The 19939-nt window shown below is 53.2% G+C and overlaps 1 protein-coding gene across 2 annotated transcripts in view; it reads right to left on the reverse strand.

The window, feature by feature from the left end:
• CORO2B (coronin 2B) overlaps positions 1-18070 on the reverse strand; it is a 151377-nt gene extending 133307 nt beyond the window's left edge. The window contains exon 1 of one of the 2 annotated variants that reach the window (XM_031668545.1): positions 17788-18070. In XM_031668545.1, coding sequence (XP_031524405.1) covers positions 17788-17802 — 15 coding nt within the window. In that variant the 5' untranslated portion in view covers positions 17803-18070. Of the gene's footprint in view, positions 1-833; positions 5767-17787 lie in introns of those variants that run through there. The other variant, XM_031668544.1, reaches the window with a different exon arrangement.
• Between the last annotated feature and the right edge of the window lie 1869 nt (positions 18071-19939).

Below are 19939 nucleotides of genomic sequence, written 5' to 3' on the forward strand. Positions count from 1 at the left end.
TGCCTGCTGCCTCTGCCCTGGCTCCATCCTCATCACCTCAACATGGCTGCTGGCTCCAGGCCTCCAGTCTTACCCTTCACCTATCTGTCCTCCCAGTCAGTGAAGAAACATTAGTGAGCAGTTAGCACAGGCCAGCCCCATGGGAGCCAGAACCCAGCTTCCTCTTCGATCTTTCCCACCAGACCAAGCCTGCTCACTGTGCATTCCATGGCGGGCAGGCTCCTGCTGGAGCCTCAAACTTGCTTCTCTCTCAGCCAGAAAGATCCCCCTAGATCCCATAGGGCTCCATCCCCACTTCATTCCACAGGGGATCCCCTTCTCATAACCCCCCACCCCACAACCTCCATGCCCCTGTATTTTCTTTAACAGCATTTCTACCACTGATGTCAGGATTGTGTTCTGTTCTGTCTCCCCACCCTCCCGGGCCTGTCCCTAAGGGCAGGGACTGTTCCTGTTTTATTCACCCATGTGGACTGTCCCATCACCTAGGGTCATGGGCACAGTGCATGCTTAATGAAGATTTATTATTGTGGAATCTAATGACATCATCACATCTCTTTACTACTCAAAGGCTCTTCATGGACGGACTGATACACATAGGCCCAGGAACGGCACTCCTGCACAACTCTCTCCTCCCCCCCCAGCCACCCCCAAGCCCTCATCACCTTCCCAGCCCCTGACCCCCCACACTCAAACCTCACTGGGCACCCTCGTGGCTCAGAAGCACCCCAGGGCGTCGCTGCCCTGGCCCCTGCTCACACTGCTCCTCCCCTCACCTAGCTTCAGAGCCACACTCCAACACCGCCTCCTCTCAGATGCATGCTCAGTCTCACCAGGGTCTCTCGGCCTTTAGGACTCGCATTCAATGCTGGGCCAATCGCTTCATCTGTGTTTGTTTGCCCGTCTGTCTCCCAAGCAGAATTCAACTTCCTTAAAGGCTGGGGAAATTGGTCCCCTTTGTGTGTTCCCTGAGCCAGTACAGAGCCTGGCATGGAGCAGGTGCTTAATTGATGGTATTTTGTATTAAGATTTGGATTGGTCTAGTGATAATAACTGTTATTAACTTTACCACTCATGTGGTCCACCATGGGAAACAGGAAGAGCAAGCCAGTCACAGAGCTGAGAACAGAACCCACCCCTGGGAGAAGTCCCTGAAGCCCTGCCCAAGGGGCTGAACTGAAGGCAGGGGGTGCCAGTCCCCTAAGGGAGGACAGCAGATGATCTGAGGCCTGCTGCATGGCTCAGGGCCTGGAGCCACTGGCTTCTACATCTGATGACAAGGCATATCCCACTGTCATGGGGAAGTGCTGCCTTGCTTCTCTGGTGTCTGCAACTCCCAGGGATGTAAACTGGACATCCACGTCCCCCTTCCTGGGAGGAAATCCTGCCAGTGTTCTCAGGGACACAGGACAGCAGGGCTTAGCTGGAGGAGGAAAGAGGGAGGGGGCCTCTTTGTCCCAACCTGAGGCAGCACAGGGCCTGGCTCAAGAGAGCACTCCCTCTGGCCTGACCCTACAAGTCTGGCTGCCACTTAGCTGGCCAGTCAGCCAGTTCTCTGGCCTTGAATGCTGCAGAATTGGGACTTTGCATGGTGCAATGCTTCCTAAACCCACTTCACTGCACAACTCAACTGACTCTGAAAATACTATCAAGGGGCAGACAGAACTGGGCTGATAGCTAGAACTGCACAGACAGCTAGAACTGGACTGATAGTTTGCTTTTTTCAGAATTGGAAAAAATGATCCAGAGAGGTTAATAACTTGCCTAAGGTCACACAGCGTGATAGAGGCAAACCCCAGAATAGAAACAAGGCTGAGATTTCAGTTGTTATTACTTGGAGTTGCCAGGAAAGTATGTGCTGAAAAGCCTTCCTGGGACTGGAGGCAAGAGGTTGAGAGGGCTTTCTGTCCTCTCCAGGAATCCCACCCCCCTTCTTTCTGCAAGCACACAGGCTCTGTCTGGCTTCAAACCCAAAGAAATTCCATCTCTGCTCATTGGCTCACAGACACGGGAAGTGGCTCATTCCCCACGGCTTCTTCCCTGGAGGATGAGTTCAATAAACAGAGCCCCTTTCTCATCTTCCTGCATAAATATTTCAGGAGACAGAAACAAACAGATCCGCTTTTGATCTGCTGCTGGTTATTTAGAAATCGGGGCTCCTCTATGCCAAGCAGGGACCACCCCGCCCAAGGAATTAGTGTCCCCCAGGCCATGGGAGATACAAGATAGCACCTTCCTGTCAGGGCTGCTCACCTGGGCTGGGGAACCTGGTGAGAGCTGGACAGCAAGCTCAGCTTGTACCAAAAGCGCCTCCACCTACCCATCCACCCACTGCTTGCTGTTCCTAGAAATGGGAGGAAATGGTCTGCTCCATGTCTGCTATTCTTGGGGATGCTTCAGTCACTGCTGCCCCTGGACTGTATTTCAGGGGACACCAGGTTCCTGCACAGACAGGCACCACCTATGGGGAAGAGGTGCAGAGCCTTCCATGCCAGGTGGACCAGAGTTCTGGCAGCAAACGTCAGCGATTTAGAGGGCCAATCCCCTTTATGTCTCCCCCAAACACCCCTTTTGTTTATTCATTCAGACATTTATGGAGCACGTTATTCTTGGATCCAGAACATTCAACAGCTCCCCATTGCCGACAGGATTCTGACTTCAGACTGTCATTTCCTGTGCCACCCAACCACATCTCTCTCTGTTCAAGTCATACTCCAGTTAGCCTAGTTCCTCCCTTTCCCCCAAATGAGCCCTTCCCCTTCTTAAATGCATTTGTCCTTTTGCCTTGTCTCCTCTTCTCTTCTCTCACCTTTCTCAGGTCAGGATGGCTCATGTGCCATCTCCTCCATGAAGCCTTCCTTGACCTTCCCACCCCACAACGGGACCTTTGCATGGTGCAATGCATCCTACACACTTCGCTGCCTCAGAGCAAACTCACTTCATGGCTCATCCACTTCTGGAAATACTATCAAGGGGCAGACAAACTGGACTGATAGCTCTTTTCAGAGTTGCAAAAAAAACCCAAAAAACCAAAGAGGGTCTTTTTCCCCTCCATCCTGAGCTCCCTTGTAGCTTTCTGCCACTGTTGCCCAGGAATTGCTCTTCTAACACTCTCATGTGTGAAGTCTTATTGTTCCAGCTCAGTCACAAGTGTTCAGAGAACGAGGCTCCAGATTGTGTTTCAGCAAGTGTCTAGGAGTAGGGCTACATCCAGACCTGGCTGCTAGAGAATGGAAGCTCAGTTTTTAAGAAATGTGAATGCCTGGACCCCACCTCTCAGAGATTCTGATTCTATTGTTCTGGGGGAAGGAGGACAGGGAGGACCAACTATTTCATTTGCAGATCCCCTTTTCCAAAAATTTTGAAGAATTTCAAGACATTTGAAGAATTTCAAGTGACAACAGAACATTAAACCAAATGTGGCACAGGTCACACGCCCATGGCTATGGTTTGAATGTCTCTGCCAAAACTCATGTTGAAATTTAATTGCCAATGTAATAGTATTAAGAGATGGGGCCTTTAAGAGGGGATTAAGTCATGAGAGCTCTGCCCTCACAAATTAATTAATGTGATTATCCTGGGAGTGGGCTCCTGATGAAAGAATGAGTTTGGCCCGATTTCCTCTCTCTGTCTCACACACTCACTACGATGTGATGCCTCTGCCATGAGATGACCCTAACCAGATGCTGGTGCCACGCTCTTGGACTTCTCAGTCTCTAGAACCATAAGCCAAATAAACTTTTATTCTTTATAGACTACCCAGTCTGAGGTATTCTGTTACAGCAGCAGAAAATGGACTAAAACATACATGAAGCTGGCCCTGGAGACAGGCATTTAAACCTCACCAGGTGATTTGCAGCCAGGGTTGAGAACCACCACCACGGTCAATGTCCCCATGAGCCCTGACGGTTCTGTGCTTCTGAGCTCCCATGACAGTACACAGACCAGAATACTGTACATTCTGTACATACTGTACAGTACACAGACCAGCCTCTCCATCTCTGTATGCCTGGGTTGGCTGGAGCATAAATATTTATAGAGTGAATGAACATATGAATAGATGCAGAGAGGTGGAACTTGAACCAGAAAGCTGGGAAGAATCTTTTTTTCATTTATTTATTTTTAATTGAGATGTAAAATATATATGTAACATGCCTACAGTGCACAAATCTGAAGTGTTTGCCTTGATAGATTTTTATACGTGTATGCATTCATGTAACCACCATCACTCCAGAAGTTTCTCTCATACCCTCCCTCAGTTAATACTCTACCCCATCCCCACCCCAGATAACCAATAAAAACTGGACAGAATTCCATCAGATGAGGGCTCTTCCAATGAAATAGGCAGAATAAGCACAGGTGGGGTATATCCAAGAGACATGAAAGACGCTGACTCAGAAAATTCCCTTGTATGTGCCAAGGGCTGGAATTTACACCAAATGTATGACAATGAACACAAAAGTTGAGACTTCCTCCAAGTGGAAGCAAGCAAGCAAGCTGGCGGGACTCAAACTCTGGTCCTCAACCCCCAAGTCTCATGAACTCGTCACAACACTTGGCAGTCTGGAGTGGATGTGTGGTTGGAAGACATGGCGCAGAAGGAGACACACTGGCTGCAGGGTCTGGGGACACTGAGGAAGGGAGGAGGGTGAAACAGGGCCCAAGGCTGGGCAGCATCAGGGCATAAACTCACATCCAGAAGCTCACTTCTGCACCCAGCCTCAAACCAGGTGAAGTAGTCCCCAACCAGAGGAGGAAGTGACCACCCCAAGATCACACAGCCAGGGAGGGTCAGGGCTGGGGTTGAGGCAGGAGCTCCTGAAATCCCACTCCAGTGCTCTTCTCGCCATGCTATAACCACGTTTTCCTAGAAGAAAACTTCTGGCCTTTTGCCGGCCCCCCCTCCATGTTCTCAACCCTTAGATCAAACCATCTGGCAGCCCAGGCAGATGGGAAAGGCCCACACCATGGAGTGGTTCAGGCCAGAACTCCCTTCTTAGGGTAGGGGGTGGGGCACATGTGACACTCAGCTCCCAGGCACAGGGAGAGACCTTCAGGAAGTCTGGGCCGGGGGCTCAGAAACCCCTTCCCTGTCTCGTTGTACATAGGCTTTGAGAATGTCCACTCACCTCTCTGCCTCTAGGGCAACGCTGGTAGGGGCAGACCACCTAAAGTGTGAAGGGGATCACATCACTCCTTTGCTTAAAGCCCCTCTAGGGCTCCCAGCATCACCACACAATTAAGTTCGAGCTTCTTAGCTTGGCATCCAAAGCTCCCCACGGCCCCTGCCTGCCTGTCCAGCCTTGTTTCAACCACACACAGCCCCTCCCTTTCCAGCCCTGCAGTACCCAGCACCAACTGGTCTCTCCTAGAATAAGCCAAACATGTTTCCCCTTCCATGCCTTTGTTCACGCTGCCCGCTCAACCTGGAATGCCTTTCCTGCCGCTTCATCTGCCTCTGCCTACTCATCCTGGAAGACTGAGGGAAGATCTCTCCTTCCAGAGAGCTTCCTTGGCCTCCCCAGCCACATCTCTCATAGTTTCACAATTCTGTGCACATGTCCCTGTCACTGCCATTCCATGCCTCCACCCATCAGCCTCCCTTCCCCAACATCCCTGCAGCCATGTGTCCTACTGAGTGGCCTGTGTCCCCCCCTAGACCAGGATCCTCCTGGGGAGAGACACTGCTTTGGTTCATCCCTGCGCCCTCAGTGCCACTTAGGGCCTGGCACACAGGGCTTAGCAAATGTTTTTTGAATACATCTCAGTCCTCATTTTATTTTATTTTATTTTATTTTATTTTATTTTATTTTTTTTTTTTTTTTGAGACAGAGTCTCGCTCTGCTGCCCAGGCTGGAGTGCAGTGGCGTGATCTTGGCTCACTGCAAGCTCCGCCTCCCGGGTTCATGCCATTCTCCTGCCTCAGCCTCCCGAGTAGCTGGGACTACAGGCGCCCGCCACCTCGCCCGGCTAGTTTTTTTGTATTTTTTAGTAGAGACGGGGTTTCACCGTGTCAGCCAGGATGGTCTCGATCTCCTGACCTCGTGATCCGCCCGTCTCGGCCTCCCAAAGTGCTGGGATTACAGGCTTGAGCCACCGCGCCCGGCCCTCAGTCCTCATTTTATTTGCACAAGGGTAGGGGTGGGGAAGGCGGCCCTGCACAGAAGAACAGGGTAGCCAGAGTGGAGAGGAACACAGAATAAGCTTGGCTATCCCCTCCACTCCACACTCACTTCCCTGGCAAGACTGGCTCACTCACAGTAACCAGCTCTTCCTCCTGCCTCATTTGCCTCTAAGCAACCTCTCTCCTGCACCTACTCTAGTGTTTTCCTCCCAGGAAGCTGGGTCTAGTCAATGACAACCACTTAGGGCATTATTACCCCCTCAAGGGGATTTGTATTTTTAAGAACACCTAAAAGACCCAAAGGAAGGGGATTCTATGGTGGGTTCTAAGCGAGGTGGTCGGGGAGGACATTCTAAACCAACGGCCCCGCAGCACCCTCGGCCATCCACTGCCAGGCCAGCTGGCCTGCATCTCCTGCTTGTGCATGGGGCGGTGCAGTCAGGGGGTTACCGTCCAGTTTGCTCCTTCCTGCTGTGTGAAGCAGGGCAGGCCATCCTCTCGGAGGCTGTCTCCCCCTCTGAAAAGTGGGGGTAACAGCAGAGTTATGGGGGTACCTGAGAGAATAGAAGTGCCAGGCTGGGCATGGGGGGGGGCAGCCTCTGAAGAGCTTTCTGGTTCCATTGTTCCCGCTGCTCTTCAAAAAGCAAAGGCCCACTGAGCTTGTGGCTCCCAGGCTGCTCCTACACGCTGGTCCTGGGAGGGGGGGCGGTGGCACAGAGGGGCAGCTTTGTTTGTGGCTCCTGAGTACCACCTCCCCTTCCCTCCACCCAGTCTCCCTCCCTCAGAGCCAGAGTTCCAGGGAAATCTTGGCCAGGAGACTTCTCAAGCTGGTGATAAGGTCTGGCCTGAGGAAAGCTCTTAGCAACCCAGGCTCCCAACCCAGCGGCCCTTCTCATGGTTTCAGAGAAACAAAGGAGGGAAAGATTGCTGGCAGCCCAGTGTGCCAGGACGGCCAGCTTCCAGGAGGGAGAGCCGGGGGTCATGGGCCACTGTGGAGGGCAGGGGGGCAGCCAGGAACGTAGGGCATGCACTGCCAGGCCTGGGCAGCCGCAGCCTGATGGTTGAGCAGAAAGGCCTCCAAAGTTGCTCCCTCTGCCTCTGCCACCACCAAACCGGGCCTCTGGTCAGGGCCCTCCTAGCTGGTCACTTGGTGAGCCAAGTCTCTCCAACCAGGTGCCTCCTCCCATCTAGGTTAAGTTCTCAAAGTCTCCTTTCTGGAACTTTCTCCCATTCCCCACTTTTGAATCATTCCTTGGCCTGCCAACATTGGGCAACTACTAGAAGCCTAGGAAAAACAAAACAAAGCAAAAAAAACCCCAGAGAATTGGAAAACCCAACCTGAGCCTGCCAGCAACTTGGGGGAGCCCCAGTCCCCACTCAGTCACATCTTCCCTATACCCCCTTGGGAAAACTTTCTGGGGCTTCAGTTTTCTCCTCTGCAAAATGGGGGTGTCTATTTACATCTTTAAAGTCCCTTCCAGCTCCAGCAGTCCACAGATCTCTAATAGTAAAGATTTTGCCCAAGCAGCAACAGGGAATGTTTTAGGCTTGCTCCAAATCCTGCCAAATCTTGTATGTCTATACCTGGTATTCCAAAAATCCACAGCACACTCTTACTGGCATGCATAGCCCTTTGATGAGCGCTGTGAAAGCTACTAAAAAGAATCAGACCTGATCTCTAGCTTCAGCAAGCTCACAAGTTAGGGAGCCAAAGATCATGCTCATAAGATAATCGGCAAACAACATGGCACATAAGGCCTTTCCCTGCTGGCTGGTATACCAGGGATCACATGCTACAGGAGCTCCAAGGATTGAGAAATTAATGTGGATCCGGACCCTGAAAAGGTCAGTTTAACAGGACAGCTCAGGCCCTGAAACAGCCTCAATCCATAAGAACTTGAGTTTGTTCCCAGATCTTTTAATGAGTAAGGCAGGAAGGCAGACTCAGGGTCTCTAGAAGACAGATATGTGAAGATAAAGTCATCAGTTGGCCACTCAGGTATGCAGAAATCCCCTTTCCCAGAATTCCAAATTTCTCGGAATCCCAAATTTCCCCATGCATTTCTGCAAGCTAGTCTTTCACCTGGAGGTCAGCAAGGCAGGCATAACCAGCAATTTCTTCAGGAGTTAAATAAAAATCCTCAGGAATTAAATCCCTTTGTTGCCTTCCACCAACACCTTTCTTTCCATCAGCCGTTCCACATCCTGGAAATTCTACCAGATTCCAGATTATAAAACTGTTAGTTCTGAAATCAAACTCAAGGTGTTTAAATGATTTGCTGCAATGCCTCAAGCTAGTAGAGGCTATTCCTCTCCATAAACCTAAAGGAAAAGCAGGTCTGAGTCCCGGGGGCATTGGGATGTATCTGGAGCAAAGATCAAGGTCATTTGACAGTGGGAACCTGGTCTCTCTGCCCAGGGACCCAGGTAGGACTGTGCTCTGGGACCCACCTTTCCTCGCCTTCCACAGGGAGCTCTGATCTACAGAGAGCCGGGATGATACAGATCAAGGTTTGGATGCTTTATTTGGCTCACTTTTCAAATGAAAGCAGGACACCACATTTTTATAGCCAGATTATTTGTCCCAAGCATATTAAAACAGCCAAAATAGACAGAACAGGAAGAGAGAAAAGCAAGTTTTCATCCGCACCAAACTAGCCTGACAGAGTAAAAACAGATAGAGGCTGTTTGGAAGAGATGAACTTTTCTCTTCCACCCACAGAGTATGAATCAATTCTGAAATAAGGACTACAGCAGGGGAGAAGTGGGCTAGCTATTGGAAGGAACTGCCTAAATCTGAGGGCCTTGAAATACTGGTGAGGAAGAAGAAAGGAGGGGGCACAGATTAGACATCACAATAAACCATTTCCTTCCATGACATCTACAAAGCGCCTTATTTACATCTTTCCCATGTTACTTGAATATTAGAGCACCCTACAGAGATAGACTACTAACTCCATTTTCACAGAGACTCAGAGACATCCAGGGACTAGCCCAAGGTCACACAGTAAGGAGCAGAGGCAAGAGCAAGGCCTGGGTCTTCTGCCTCCAGGTCCCGTGCTCTGGACTACATGTTTCCAGGTCATTCCCACCAGCCTGACAAAGTGGCAAGACAGAAGGCCTGCGAGGCAGGCTGAGTCCCTGACTGGCTGTGGGAACATTGTAAAAGTTACCTCCCTTCTTTCCCTGGACCTCCATTTCTGCAACCATAGGAAGGGGGATAATAATAGCACAGATTTCATAGACTGTCATGAAGCTTAAATGAATTAACACATATAAAACAGATTGTATACGCTTGGCATAAACTAAGTGCTCTGGAAGGGTTAGCCGCTTCTGTTATCATCGTTATTGTTATTGCCTGTTGGTCCCTTGAAAGCAGGGACCTAGCACCTGGTAAAAGGCTGGGAACTGCCTACTAGTAAATTAGTATTTTTTAAACTAATCTAAATTAAAATTAGGAATCATTCTCATATTCCTAAAAAGTGTAGAGTGCCGTACAGGCAGAGGGCCGGCCCAGATGACCTCAGACATCTCCGGGGTTAAATACTGATCATGGAGGCTTCCCAGGAATTAGCATAAGCACCTACCCGGGGTGAGCCTCCACACACCACCACTCTGGGCAGCCAGAGCCTCCAGGGGTGTTAGCATTTGTCTCATACAGGGGCCAGTAAGTTTAAGCCTGTGGCATGAACACCACGTAAAACATCCACCTTCTCTGAGCTCAGGCAAAGCAGACACCAAACTGCAGACACTTAGGGGTTTTTGTTTGTTTGTTTGTTTGTTTTAGAGATGGGGTCTCACTATGTTGCCCAGACTGATCCTCCTGCCTCAGCCTCCTGAGTAGCTGGGACTATTGGTGTGGACTTTTAACACTTTAGAAAAAAATGTGTGCCCGTGTGTGTGCGCATACATATCTCCCTATAGTTTGACTTTAAAGACCAAGGCCCAATATAGATAATAAGAAAGATCTAAAGAACAAAAATGGTCATAATTGAGCCCACTACAAATATAAGGTGGAAATTTTCCTGCCAGAGCAAAGTTTCCTTTTGGAAAAATAAATGACTTCTCCCTCCTGCCTGAGAGCCAGGAGAGCGTCTGGCCTCCTTACACAGCCCAAGGAGGCTCTGTGAGGCATCGGGGTGGGCAACTGAACTTGGAACTTCCACATCCCCCTGCCTGGGTTAGTTTTAGAAGCATCCAGGGTCAGGTCACCATCCCCATCACCAAGCAGCAGGCAAGGGGAAGGAAAGAGGCCAGAATCCAGAGGTCCGGGCATGGACCAGTTCCATCCTGCCTCACTGGGCCACCTTTTACAGGTGACTTAGCCTCTCTGTGCCTGCGTCCTTATCTGTAAAGCAGAGATGATAACAGTAACCTATACCATGATGTTGCTCTGAGGATTAAATGAGTGGATACTTGTACCATGCTCTCATCAATGCCCGGCATGCAGGAAGCGATCAAGGTCCATGGCTTTTGACTCCTGACGTTTGCCCATTCATCCCTGGCCTGTTGCTCCCTCCTCAGCTCCCCTCCTTTCACCTGCTACCTCCCACTCATCCTTCATGACTCAATTTAAAGTCACTTCCTGATCCCTCTGACTAGGTCAGGCCCCCTGCTATTCCCAGAGTTCCCTGTATTGCTCATTTCATAAGCCCCAGGACACTCATTAATTTTCTGTCTTCCTGAGAATAACAGCTAACACTACATGTCAGGCATATGGTAAGTGCCTCACATGGACCAGCTCACTTTATCTTAATAACAATCCTTTTAAGTGCTACTATTATCAATCCCAATGAATGGATGAGGAAACAGATGTTCAGAGAGGTGAGGCAACTTGCCCAAGAATACACAGAAAGTAAATGACAGACTGCCATGTGTTTGACTTCAAAGCCAGCATTCCTAGCCAGTGGCACCCCAAATCATCAGGGGCTATCTCGAGAAAAGGCTGCTTCTTGTAAGGGCTGCAGGCCTGGACCAGGGACCTGCGTTCTCTGAACCAAGCTACCCTCATGGAAATAGAGAAGGCGGCTCTGCCTCTGTCATACTTTGTTCTGCCCTGGGCTGAATGCCCTGCCCAAGCAGCCCGATCTGATGTCAAACACCATGCATAGGACACCCTCCTCCCCCAGCACCCTTCCCCGAGTTATTTACATGACTCCCAGCTCCAGTAAAGACCACAGGCAAATCTAAGCAGGACACAACCATGGGCATCACCCTCAAGGCAACCAGCATTTGTCCTGCACATCCTCAGTGGCTGGACCACAGACACAACAGACAATAGCCCACTGTGTTGTAGGTGGGGGGCTAGTGGGGAGTGGAAGCAGAGTAGGATCATGCCCCAGGACCAAAGGCCTAGAAGTGAGATGAAAGTGTTCTCTGGAGTCAGACAGCCCAGGTACAAAACCCTGCTCCCCCCGCATTCATTCAACCTGTGACCTTGAGCAGTTCACCCACTCTCACTAAGCCTCACTCTCCTCCTCCGGAAAATGGGATGGATAATAGAATCTACCCCATGGTTGTGCCGAGTAAATGCGATCATGCGTGCCCAACGCCTGCTTGATAACTGTCATTATCGTGATGATGGTGATTAATCTTCACGGGTTGTGGACCATTATGTGATCAGATTGAAAAGGTTCTGGCTCAAAGCCAGAAGATCTGGGCATGCATCCCGCCTCTGACCCACATTAGCTCTGGGACCGGGGTGTGGTCATCTCTCCACTCAGACACTGTTTATCCATCCCTAAATAGAGCGGACCCTCCCCACCATGAGAAAGCTGATGGGATTCAGGGCAGTAACCTATGGATGTATTCTGTACGAAAGACAGCCTGGGCAAACCTGGGAGCCTCCCATCGCTACATTAATTAATTGGAAGGAGGGTGCCAGCCAGAAACCAATTACAAAATCCCTCCAGGGGCCTCTGCGGGGGCAAAAAGGAGGGGTGAGGAAGGGCGGTGGTGGCTTCTCCCCATTCCCCACCCCCACCCCACTTGTGCCTCCTTAGCAGCTGGTCCCGCACTCCAGGCCCACAAAGGAGAGGCTCATTCTAAACAGCTTCTTTTCATGTGGAAGCCACTGGATTTGCATCTGTCCTTCCCTGGCAGGGCCTGCCCCATGCCAGCTGCTCCAAGCTCCCCAGGCTGCAGGGTGCTTCAGGACCCTGGGCCTGAGCCTGCGGGGCCAAAAGGGGGAGGAATGGGAACCCAATGGGGCTGATCAGGAAAAGAGGGAAGGAGACAGCGCTGGGCGCAGAGAGAATTTGCACACATTTTCATCTCCTGGACACAAGATAATCTCTGTGGCCAGGCATATCCAAATCAGAATCAGGGCTGCCCGGGTGCCAGGAGCTGAGACTCCACCAGCACTGGCCCTGGCGGAGGCTGTGTCTGCTCCAGCTAGTTGGCCTGGGAGAGCAGTGGAAAAACTCACTCCATCCCTGAGCTGCCAGGACATTGGCCCAGCCAGCGTCCACAATCCCAACCAGCCAAACTCGTGTGTGCCAACCTCACAGGGCTGGCCAGTGTGGGGTGATTCTGGGAGCCCTGGAGAGCCTCACACCCTGCCCAGCTTCCTCTAAGAGCTGCCAGAGGTGTCAAGGTGGCAGTGCCTGGGGGGAGGAGAACACAGGGCCTCTGGGCACAGTCAGGAAGAAAGCATCTGACAGTGCTTTTCTGGAGAGTGAGCTTCATTGCCTAGAGGGAGAGACAGTAAGGAAGGAAAGAGCCTGCATTCATTAGGCACTTACAGTATGCAGGCAAGACAAGAGATCTCCCAGCTTGTGCCCACTGGACCTCGAGACTCTGAACTCAGGGCTTTGGCCTTTCCATGTCCTTCTCCTCTGAGGCCCTGGATCCCAGGGACTGTGGCTAATGCCACTGTGTTCCTAATGCCTCACACAGGGTCTGGCCCAGAGTAGGTGCTCAGAGGGTGCTGGCTAAAGGAACGAATGACTCCTAGCCGCACACCTCCCAGCATGAGAATGCTGGATATCTGGAAGAAGCCCGGGAAGGGAGAGGAGGCATAAAGGGTGTGTGAGCAGAGCAGGCAGAGCTCCTGCCCACCTGCAAGTGGGCTCCCACCCGGGAGCTGGCTCTGTGCTGGTACCCCCGCTTCCTCTTCACCAAGGCTTCCTGAGGTGCTGGCTCTCTCACTTCCTCTCCCAGGGAGACCCAGATAGGAACAAGGTGCTGGGATGTAGAATGCCAGGAGGTTCAGGTATCTCCCAGATACCTAGATTCTGCGTCGGGGAACTGGAGGCAGAGGGGCCTTATAATCCCCCTCGCCATCTGACTGTAGGTATAGCAAGGCTCCCATGGACTTGGCTCCCCTGCCCCACATCCTGTCCCTCCTCCCATCCCCGCAATGCTTTTTCCATCTAGGGCAGAGGGTATCCCACAGAGGGAAATCCAGGCACCAGCAGGACAGGCAGGGGCGATGCAGTGGGGTAACTGGAGTGGGGCCAAAACACCTGTGCCTGCTCAGGCTGCCCCAGGACCCCTTCCCAGGGCAGCCAGGTGGAAAGAGCACTGACCACCAGTCAGGAGGATTGACGTGCCAGCCCCTCCAGCCTCAAACTTGTTGAATGACTTTGGGCAAGTCACAACGTCACAACTTCTGCTCCCAGGGTCTCAGCTCCCTCATTTCTCAAGAAAAGGGTTGGGGGATGTGCCTGCTCCAAAATTTTATTTTCCTGTGGGTGACTCTGTAGGGGCCCTAGAGACACACGATCTTTGGCAAATGCAGACCTGCTATTACCTGGGCAGGATAACATCATCCTCAGTCCTTTCACATTCAGCAGGAGCCACTGGCTCCCATCAGCAGTCTGTGCCCTGCTGCAGCTGGGGCAGCAGAGGGAAGGTTGCCCACAGAAAGAGGGGCCAGGGTACCGCTGACTGTGCTGCTCACGGACCTACAATCTATCTGCTTAGCAGGGAGGAGCATGTTGGCAACCAAGGTCTTCTCTTTTCCCACACTCCTCCTCCTGAGGCCTTCTGAGGTGCAGCAGGCAATTCTGCTGCTCAGGGCACTTGGTTCCCGGACCACTGACCCCTTGAGCCAGGCTCAGGAAGGTAAAAAGCATTCAGCTCATAGCATCTAACTTAACACGGCACACCTGAAAACAGGGGAGCCTGATCGCTGTAAGCCACCTCCTCCCTTACCTGGAAGACCTACCCCTGGTCACATCACAGCCAGCAGCCAGGAAATCCCTCAAAGGGCCTTTGAGCAGGACAAAGCGGGTTGCAAGGGCCTACACTTCAGCTCACAGGTTTTCTTATAGCCCATCAACTTGTACTTTACACACAACTCTATTAATGTACTTTGTCCTCTGCTTTTCCAGTTGATAGCAATGTAGAAACAGATATTTAGAACTGGAGAAGCACTGCTAGTTTGGTACATGACTGAGATGGAACACAAAGAGAAAAACTGTGCAAAGCAGTTAGAAGAATATGAAGAATAAAATCAGCTGGAGCTACTTGTCTCAGGGAAAGCCTTGGCTCCCTCACCCCGAGCTGCCCTAGGAAGCACGTTGGACTAAGACTGAGAGAAGGCAGCACCTTGACCTCCAGTGAATGCTCAGGGCTCTGCATCAGAGCCTTCCTTCCCTCCGCTCTTTCTTCCCTTTTGCTGGCTTTCTTCTCTTTCTCGTCCCAAAAGAAATTAAGGTGACTTGCTAAATTATATACAATCAAATAGACTTTAAAACATAACCAGGAGAAATGTCATGGGGCTAGAAGCTTTCCGGGGCTCTGTGTTCCTAAGGCTAGCTAGGGCAGGAGTCCTTCAGAAACCCACAGGGTTTGCCTGCAGCTTCAGCAGCTGTACCTCATGGTTAAGGGGGCAAGGGGATGTATGAAAGAGAGGCAGGAAACGGAAAACAGGCTCACCTCCTCTGTAGAAGTGCTACTGAGGATCTAGCAACTTGCCATCTGGTTTCCTCTTCTCCACTTGCCAGGCCTCTCTGAGCTCAGAGCTCCTGCAGTCCATACCTAACCCTGAACCAGAGGACTCTGCCCTCAGGGGACCTGGTACAAGGACTAAGGCATTCGTCCAAGGGGCAGGAAGTTGGGACCCAGCCATGACCCTCTGCCTGGAGAAGCAACAGCAGAGAAGTCTAGAGCCCTAGACACTGCCCTGGGAGCTCACTCTCGAACCCATTCCCTCCCCTACCTATCGCTCCCAGTGTGTCAGCAGCGATCTTACCTCTCACACTCTCTTTAGGGTTCTCCTTCACATCTGTCTTGTAAACAGACCACCCCCCAGATAACAAAGAGTCTCCCAATCTCCATCAGAGGTGACTTTCTTGCCAGAACTGAAGCTGCACCAAGGCTCAGCAGAAGAGGCCCTAGAGATCATTGGACCCAAGTCTTACATTTGACAGATAGAAAAACAGAGGCCCAAGGATGGAAGTGACTGTCCAAGGTCACACAGCCTGTTGGTGGCTGATTTAGGACTAGGGCCAGCCCTTCAGACTTTCAGAGCATGGTGGCTTTCCCTATAGTACTGGAGGAGCTACCACCAGCAGGCTTGTAGACAGCAAGACAGTCCCCAGGACCTCTCCTGCACCCCTCCTGCTATCTGTTCCCCACAAGAACACGCCGGTCTGTGAAGGGCCAGCAAGGGGAGAGAAGATAGGGTTAAGGTGGGGATTTTATTTAATCCTCTGAGCTGGCTTAAGCCAAAGCCACATTGGTTAGAGCAGGAGGTGAGCGACATGGAGGGTTTGTTGGGGGCTGGGTACGGGGGTGGAGGAGTGTTGAATAGTCATTGGATACCAAGAAGCTAGGCCTGCCAGCGGGCTTAACAGGTAAGCACCCACTTTCATGGACTCCCTGTCCCATCCCTGCTTCAAGGTTCAGGCCTCCAAGCAGTGCTCCTCTGCCATGGAAGTCCCCCAGTAGCCAGGATGCCCAACAGAGCAGAGCAGTGCAAAGACCACTGGCCATAGATTGAGATAGACTTGAGGACAAACCCCAGCTCTGCAACATACATGCTGTGTGATCTCAGGCAAGTCATTTCACGTCTCTGAGCCTCAGCTCCTTCCACTGTTAAAGAGAACCGAACACACCTTCCTTGCAGGCCTCCGGGGAAGGAAGGCTGCATGAGTTCACGCACATAAAGAGACACAGGGGAGGCGCCGAGTTAATCCTCAGCGCTATTATTCAAACCTCACATCCTTTCTCTCTCTAGCCGGGTCCATCCATTACTCCTCTGTGCCAGCCCACTTGCATCTTTGACATTAATAACCTTAATATCCCTCCCAGCTGAACAGCATGTGCATCATTTCAAAACCCTAAGCATCCTACCCGCGGTGGGTCACAACAGCCCTGCCAGAAGTAGCCAGAGCTGAGGAAGGCCCTGCACCCTCAAGTTCATCTTCTCGCAGTGCTCCCAAGTCCCAGAACCAGGGCCAATGGCAAAGTTTGGAGTTGGGCCCAAGAATCCGCACAAACATTCAGTCTTGGGGCACACTTGAGGAGGGCATGGGCAGGCCCTGGCTTAGCAGAAGGGGCCAAAACCACCCCACCTCCATCACTTGCACCCCAACCCTCCATCTGGCCCCACTGCTCTGACCACAAGTGGGCCTCCGGTCCCACTTTGGCCTCCAGCTCCCCAATTCTGGGACCCAGCTGGGCAGCTGGAAAAGGTGGAGTCTGGCCCTTGAATGGACAGCCAAGCCCAAGGCCACGGCCAGACTGTGAGCTCAGTACCCAGACAGATCTCTCTGAAGAGTGTGGGTTCACACCCTTGATTTTACTGGTTCTTTAACAGCCTGTTACCACCCAGGACCCATATTATCACCCTTACAGCACACAAGAAGAAACTGAGGCCCAAAGTGGACCCCTCCCCGACCAAGGTCATCCAGGGGATTTGGGATAGAGCTGGGGATTGAACTCAGGTCTCCCTGGTCCCTTGACCCTGACACTTTCCACTGCCCCATCATCTTTCCTCTTAACTCTTTCCTTCCTACAACTAGGAAGCCCCTAAAGTCTCTCCAATAAACGTGGGCCCCTATGACAAGGCCCAACAATCGTCCTCCAATATGGGGGCTGCCAAGATGCCCACCTTTGCTTCCCCTGTCACATTCCCTCCCCACATTTTCAAGTCAACCACCTGGACCTGCCCTGTCTCTGGTAGCGGCTCCCGGGACTGGGCAGCGCCTTCTGCACAGAGTGGCTTTGGAGTGGAGCCAGCGCTCCCGGCATGGGCGGCGGAGGCTGGCAGGTGGGGTGGGGTTTCCCCTCCGCTGGCCTCCTCGGGGCGGCAGGCCCATCCCCACACCCACTGCCCAGCACCAGCCCCTGCCAGCGACGCTCCCCGCCGCGCACTCCCCGGAGGGACACCGCCAGCCGCCCAGCCCAGCTCTCTAGGGGTTAAAAATGCAGCATCCCAAACAAGGGTTAAAAATGCAGTCCCGGGGTTGGGCCGGGCGCGGAGGGATGTTGGCCAAACCGCCGGGGCTGCCAGAGCGGCAATCTCCCTCTGGCCTCCGCAGTCTTTGGGGGCCAGAGTGACTCGAGCGGATCCGGCAGCAAGAGAGGCGCGCGCCGCACCTTCCCAGCACCGGCGCCCCCTCCCCATACCCACACCCCCGCGCCCCCCGCTGCCCAGCCCGGGGGCTGCAGGCGCCGGCGGGTCCCGGGCGCGGCGGGCGAGCTGCGCTTACCTTTGTGACAGTCATGCAGAAACTCCGCGGCGGAGCGGGGGCGCGGGCGCGGCGTGCGGGGGCGGCGGCGGCCCGGGGAGGCGGCGGGAAGGGGGTCCGGCAGCTCCCGGCGCGCTCCCCGCGCCCCGCCGGCGGTTCGGCCGAGCCTGGGGGCTGCGCTCCGGGCGGGCAGCGCGCAGGGACCGCTCGTTGGCGCTCGCCCGCCGCTCGTCGCTGATGTCAGCCCCGAATGTGCATTTATAATAGATGAGCCTCCTTCGCCGCAGGAAGGCGAGGCAGGAAGAAAGGGAGAGAGGGAGAGGGCCCGGGCTGGGGGGCGGGGGGAGGAAGAGGGGCCGGGAACTCGCTACAAAAGAGGAGGCGGAGGGAGGAGGAGGAGGAAGCGCAGCCCGCCTGCGGCCGTGCCCCGCGCCTCCCGCTCGATCGCCGGCCGCCGGGCACCGCCGCTCCCGGAGCCGGGACGGGCGCCCGGGTCCGCGGCCTTAACTCCTTCGGGCCTGCGGACGCCACTCGGCTGGGCGAGGCTGGCTCCCGGCACCTGCCGGCTAGGGGAGCGGGCGGCGCCCCGGGCTCTCCGGTGCCCCGCTGGCCCGGGGACGCTGGTGAAGTCACAGACTGGACGGCCGAGGCACTGCGCGGGCAAAGAAGGCGGTCGGGCTCGCCCCCTGGAGGCTCGCAAAGTCGGCCCGTGGGCCGTGAGTGTGGCGCGGCGGGCTGGGAGGGGCGTGGCAGCCGCAAGCCCGGGAGCCCTGCCCGCACCCCGCCTCGCGCTGGCCTGGGGCACAGGGTGGCCAGACGGATTTGTGTAAGCACTCTTTCGAATCTAATTCCCGCCGCGATGACTTGCCCGAAGGCCGCCTTAGTGAGTTTTGCAGAGGAGGAAACTGACGATCAAAGTGGGACGGACGTGGGAAGTGACTTAGACCACAGCACAAGACCTGCCTGCCCGAGTCGTTCCTCCCGCTCTTTCCACTCCGCTGCTAGCTCCCTAAGGGAACCTCTTGTTATAGAAGCTGCCCTGCCCTAGGACCGTCTACACTACCCCTGAATGCCGCTCTTCTCGTGGAGGGACAACACAGGTGCGTCCCGTGTGCTGATCCAATCCTGACTCGGGGCACACTGTGTCCTGGAGCTGCTGTGGGGATTTGAGGGACAGTCACCTGGAGGTGACCTCGCAAGTCTTGAGAAAGGAGTCTCCCTCCCAAGCACCTGGGCAGAACCGGTTTCCGCAGATACAGAACCGTGAAGAAGGTGGAGGGGAGGGGTTAGCAGAGATGGAGGCAGAGGAGTCCTCCAGGCAGGACAGCCTGGCAAGCCCGGAAGTGCTGGTTTCCTGCTCCGTGGTAATTACCAGTGCAATTCACCAGGACAGCGATGGCAACGTCATATATGAGCACCTGCTCTGTGGAAAGTGCTGGGGGAACAGAGAGGAGATGGAATGCCTGCCTTCCAGGAGACCAGTGTCTAGATTGGAGCAGTAATAAGAGTAACCAGCCTCCAGGAAGTGCTTTGTGGGTCATCGTGCAATTTTTGTTTTGTTTTGTTTTGTTTTGTTTTTTGAGACGGGAGTAGTCTCTCTGCCGCCCAGGCTGGAGTGCAGTGGTGCAATCTGGACTCACTGCAACCTCTGCCTCCAGGATTCAAGTGATTCTTCTGCCTCAGCCCCTCAAATAGCTGGGACTACAGGCACGCAGCTACCACGCTGGGCTAATTTTTTATTTTTAGTAGAGATGGGGTTTCACCGTATTGGCCAGGTTGGTCTCAAACTCCTGACCTCGTGATCCACCTGCCTCAGCCTCCCAAAGTGCTGGGATTACAGGCATGAGCCACCGCACCTGGGCCTGCCATTTTTAACTACATTTGCTTGGGAACCCTAAATGCAACAGTATAAGGAAAGAATTGCCATCCCCATTTTGCTGATGAGTAAACAGATTTAGAGAAGGGAGGGGACTTGCCCAAGAAGACACAGTGACAGAGCGAGGACTTGAATGAAAGTCTTAAATCAAGCTCAGCATTGTGCTTTGAATCCGTAAACTCCAGGGTCCATTCCTACCTACTGCCTTATTTGAGTTTCACAGGTGTCTTAGGTTATAGGTAGGCAGCTATTCGTTCCCTAGAGGAGTTCCAGGGACTTACTAAATCTCTTGGGTAG

The sequence above is a fragment of the Papio anubis genome, chromosome 7 (genome assembly GCF_008728515.1).
Source record: "Papio anubis isolate 15944 chromosome 7, Panubis1.0, whole genome shotgun sequence".
Taxonomy (NCBI): domain Eukaryota; kingdom Metazoa; phylum Chordata; class Mammalia; order Primates; family Cercopithecidae; genus Papio; species Papio anubis.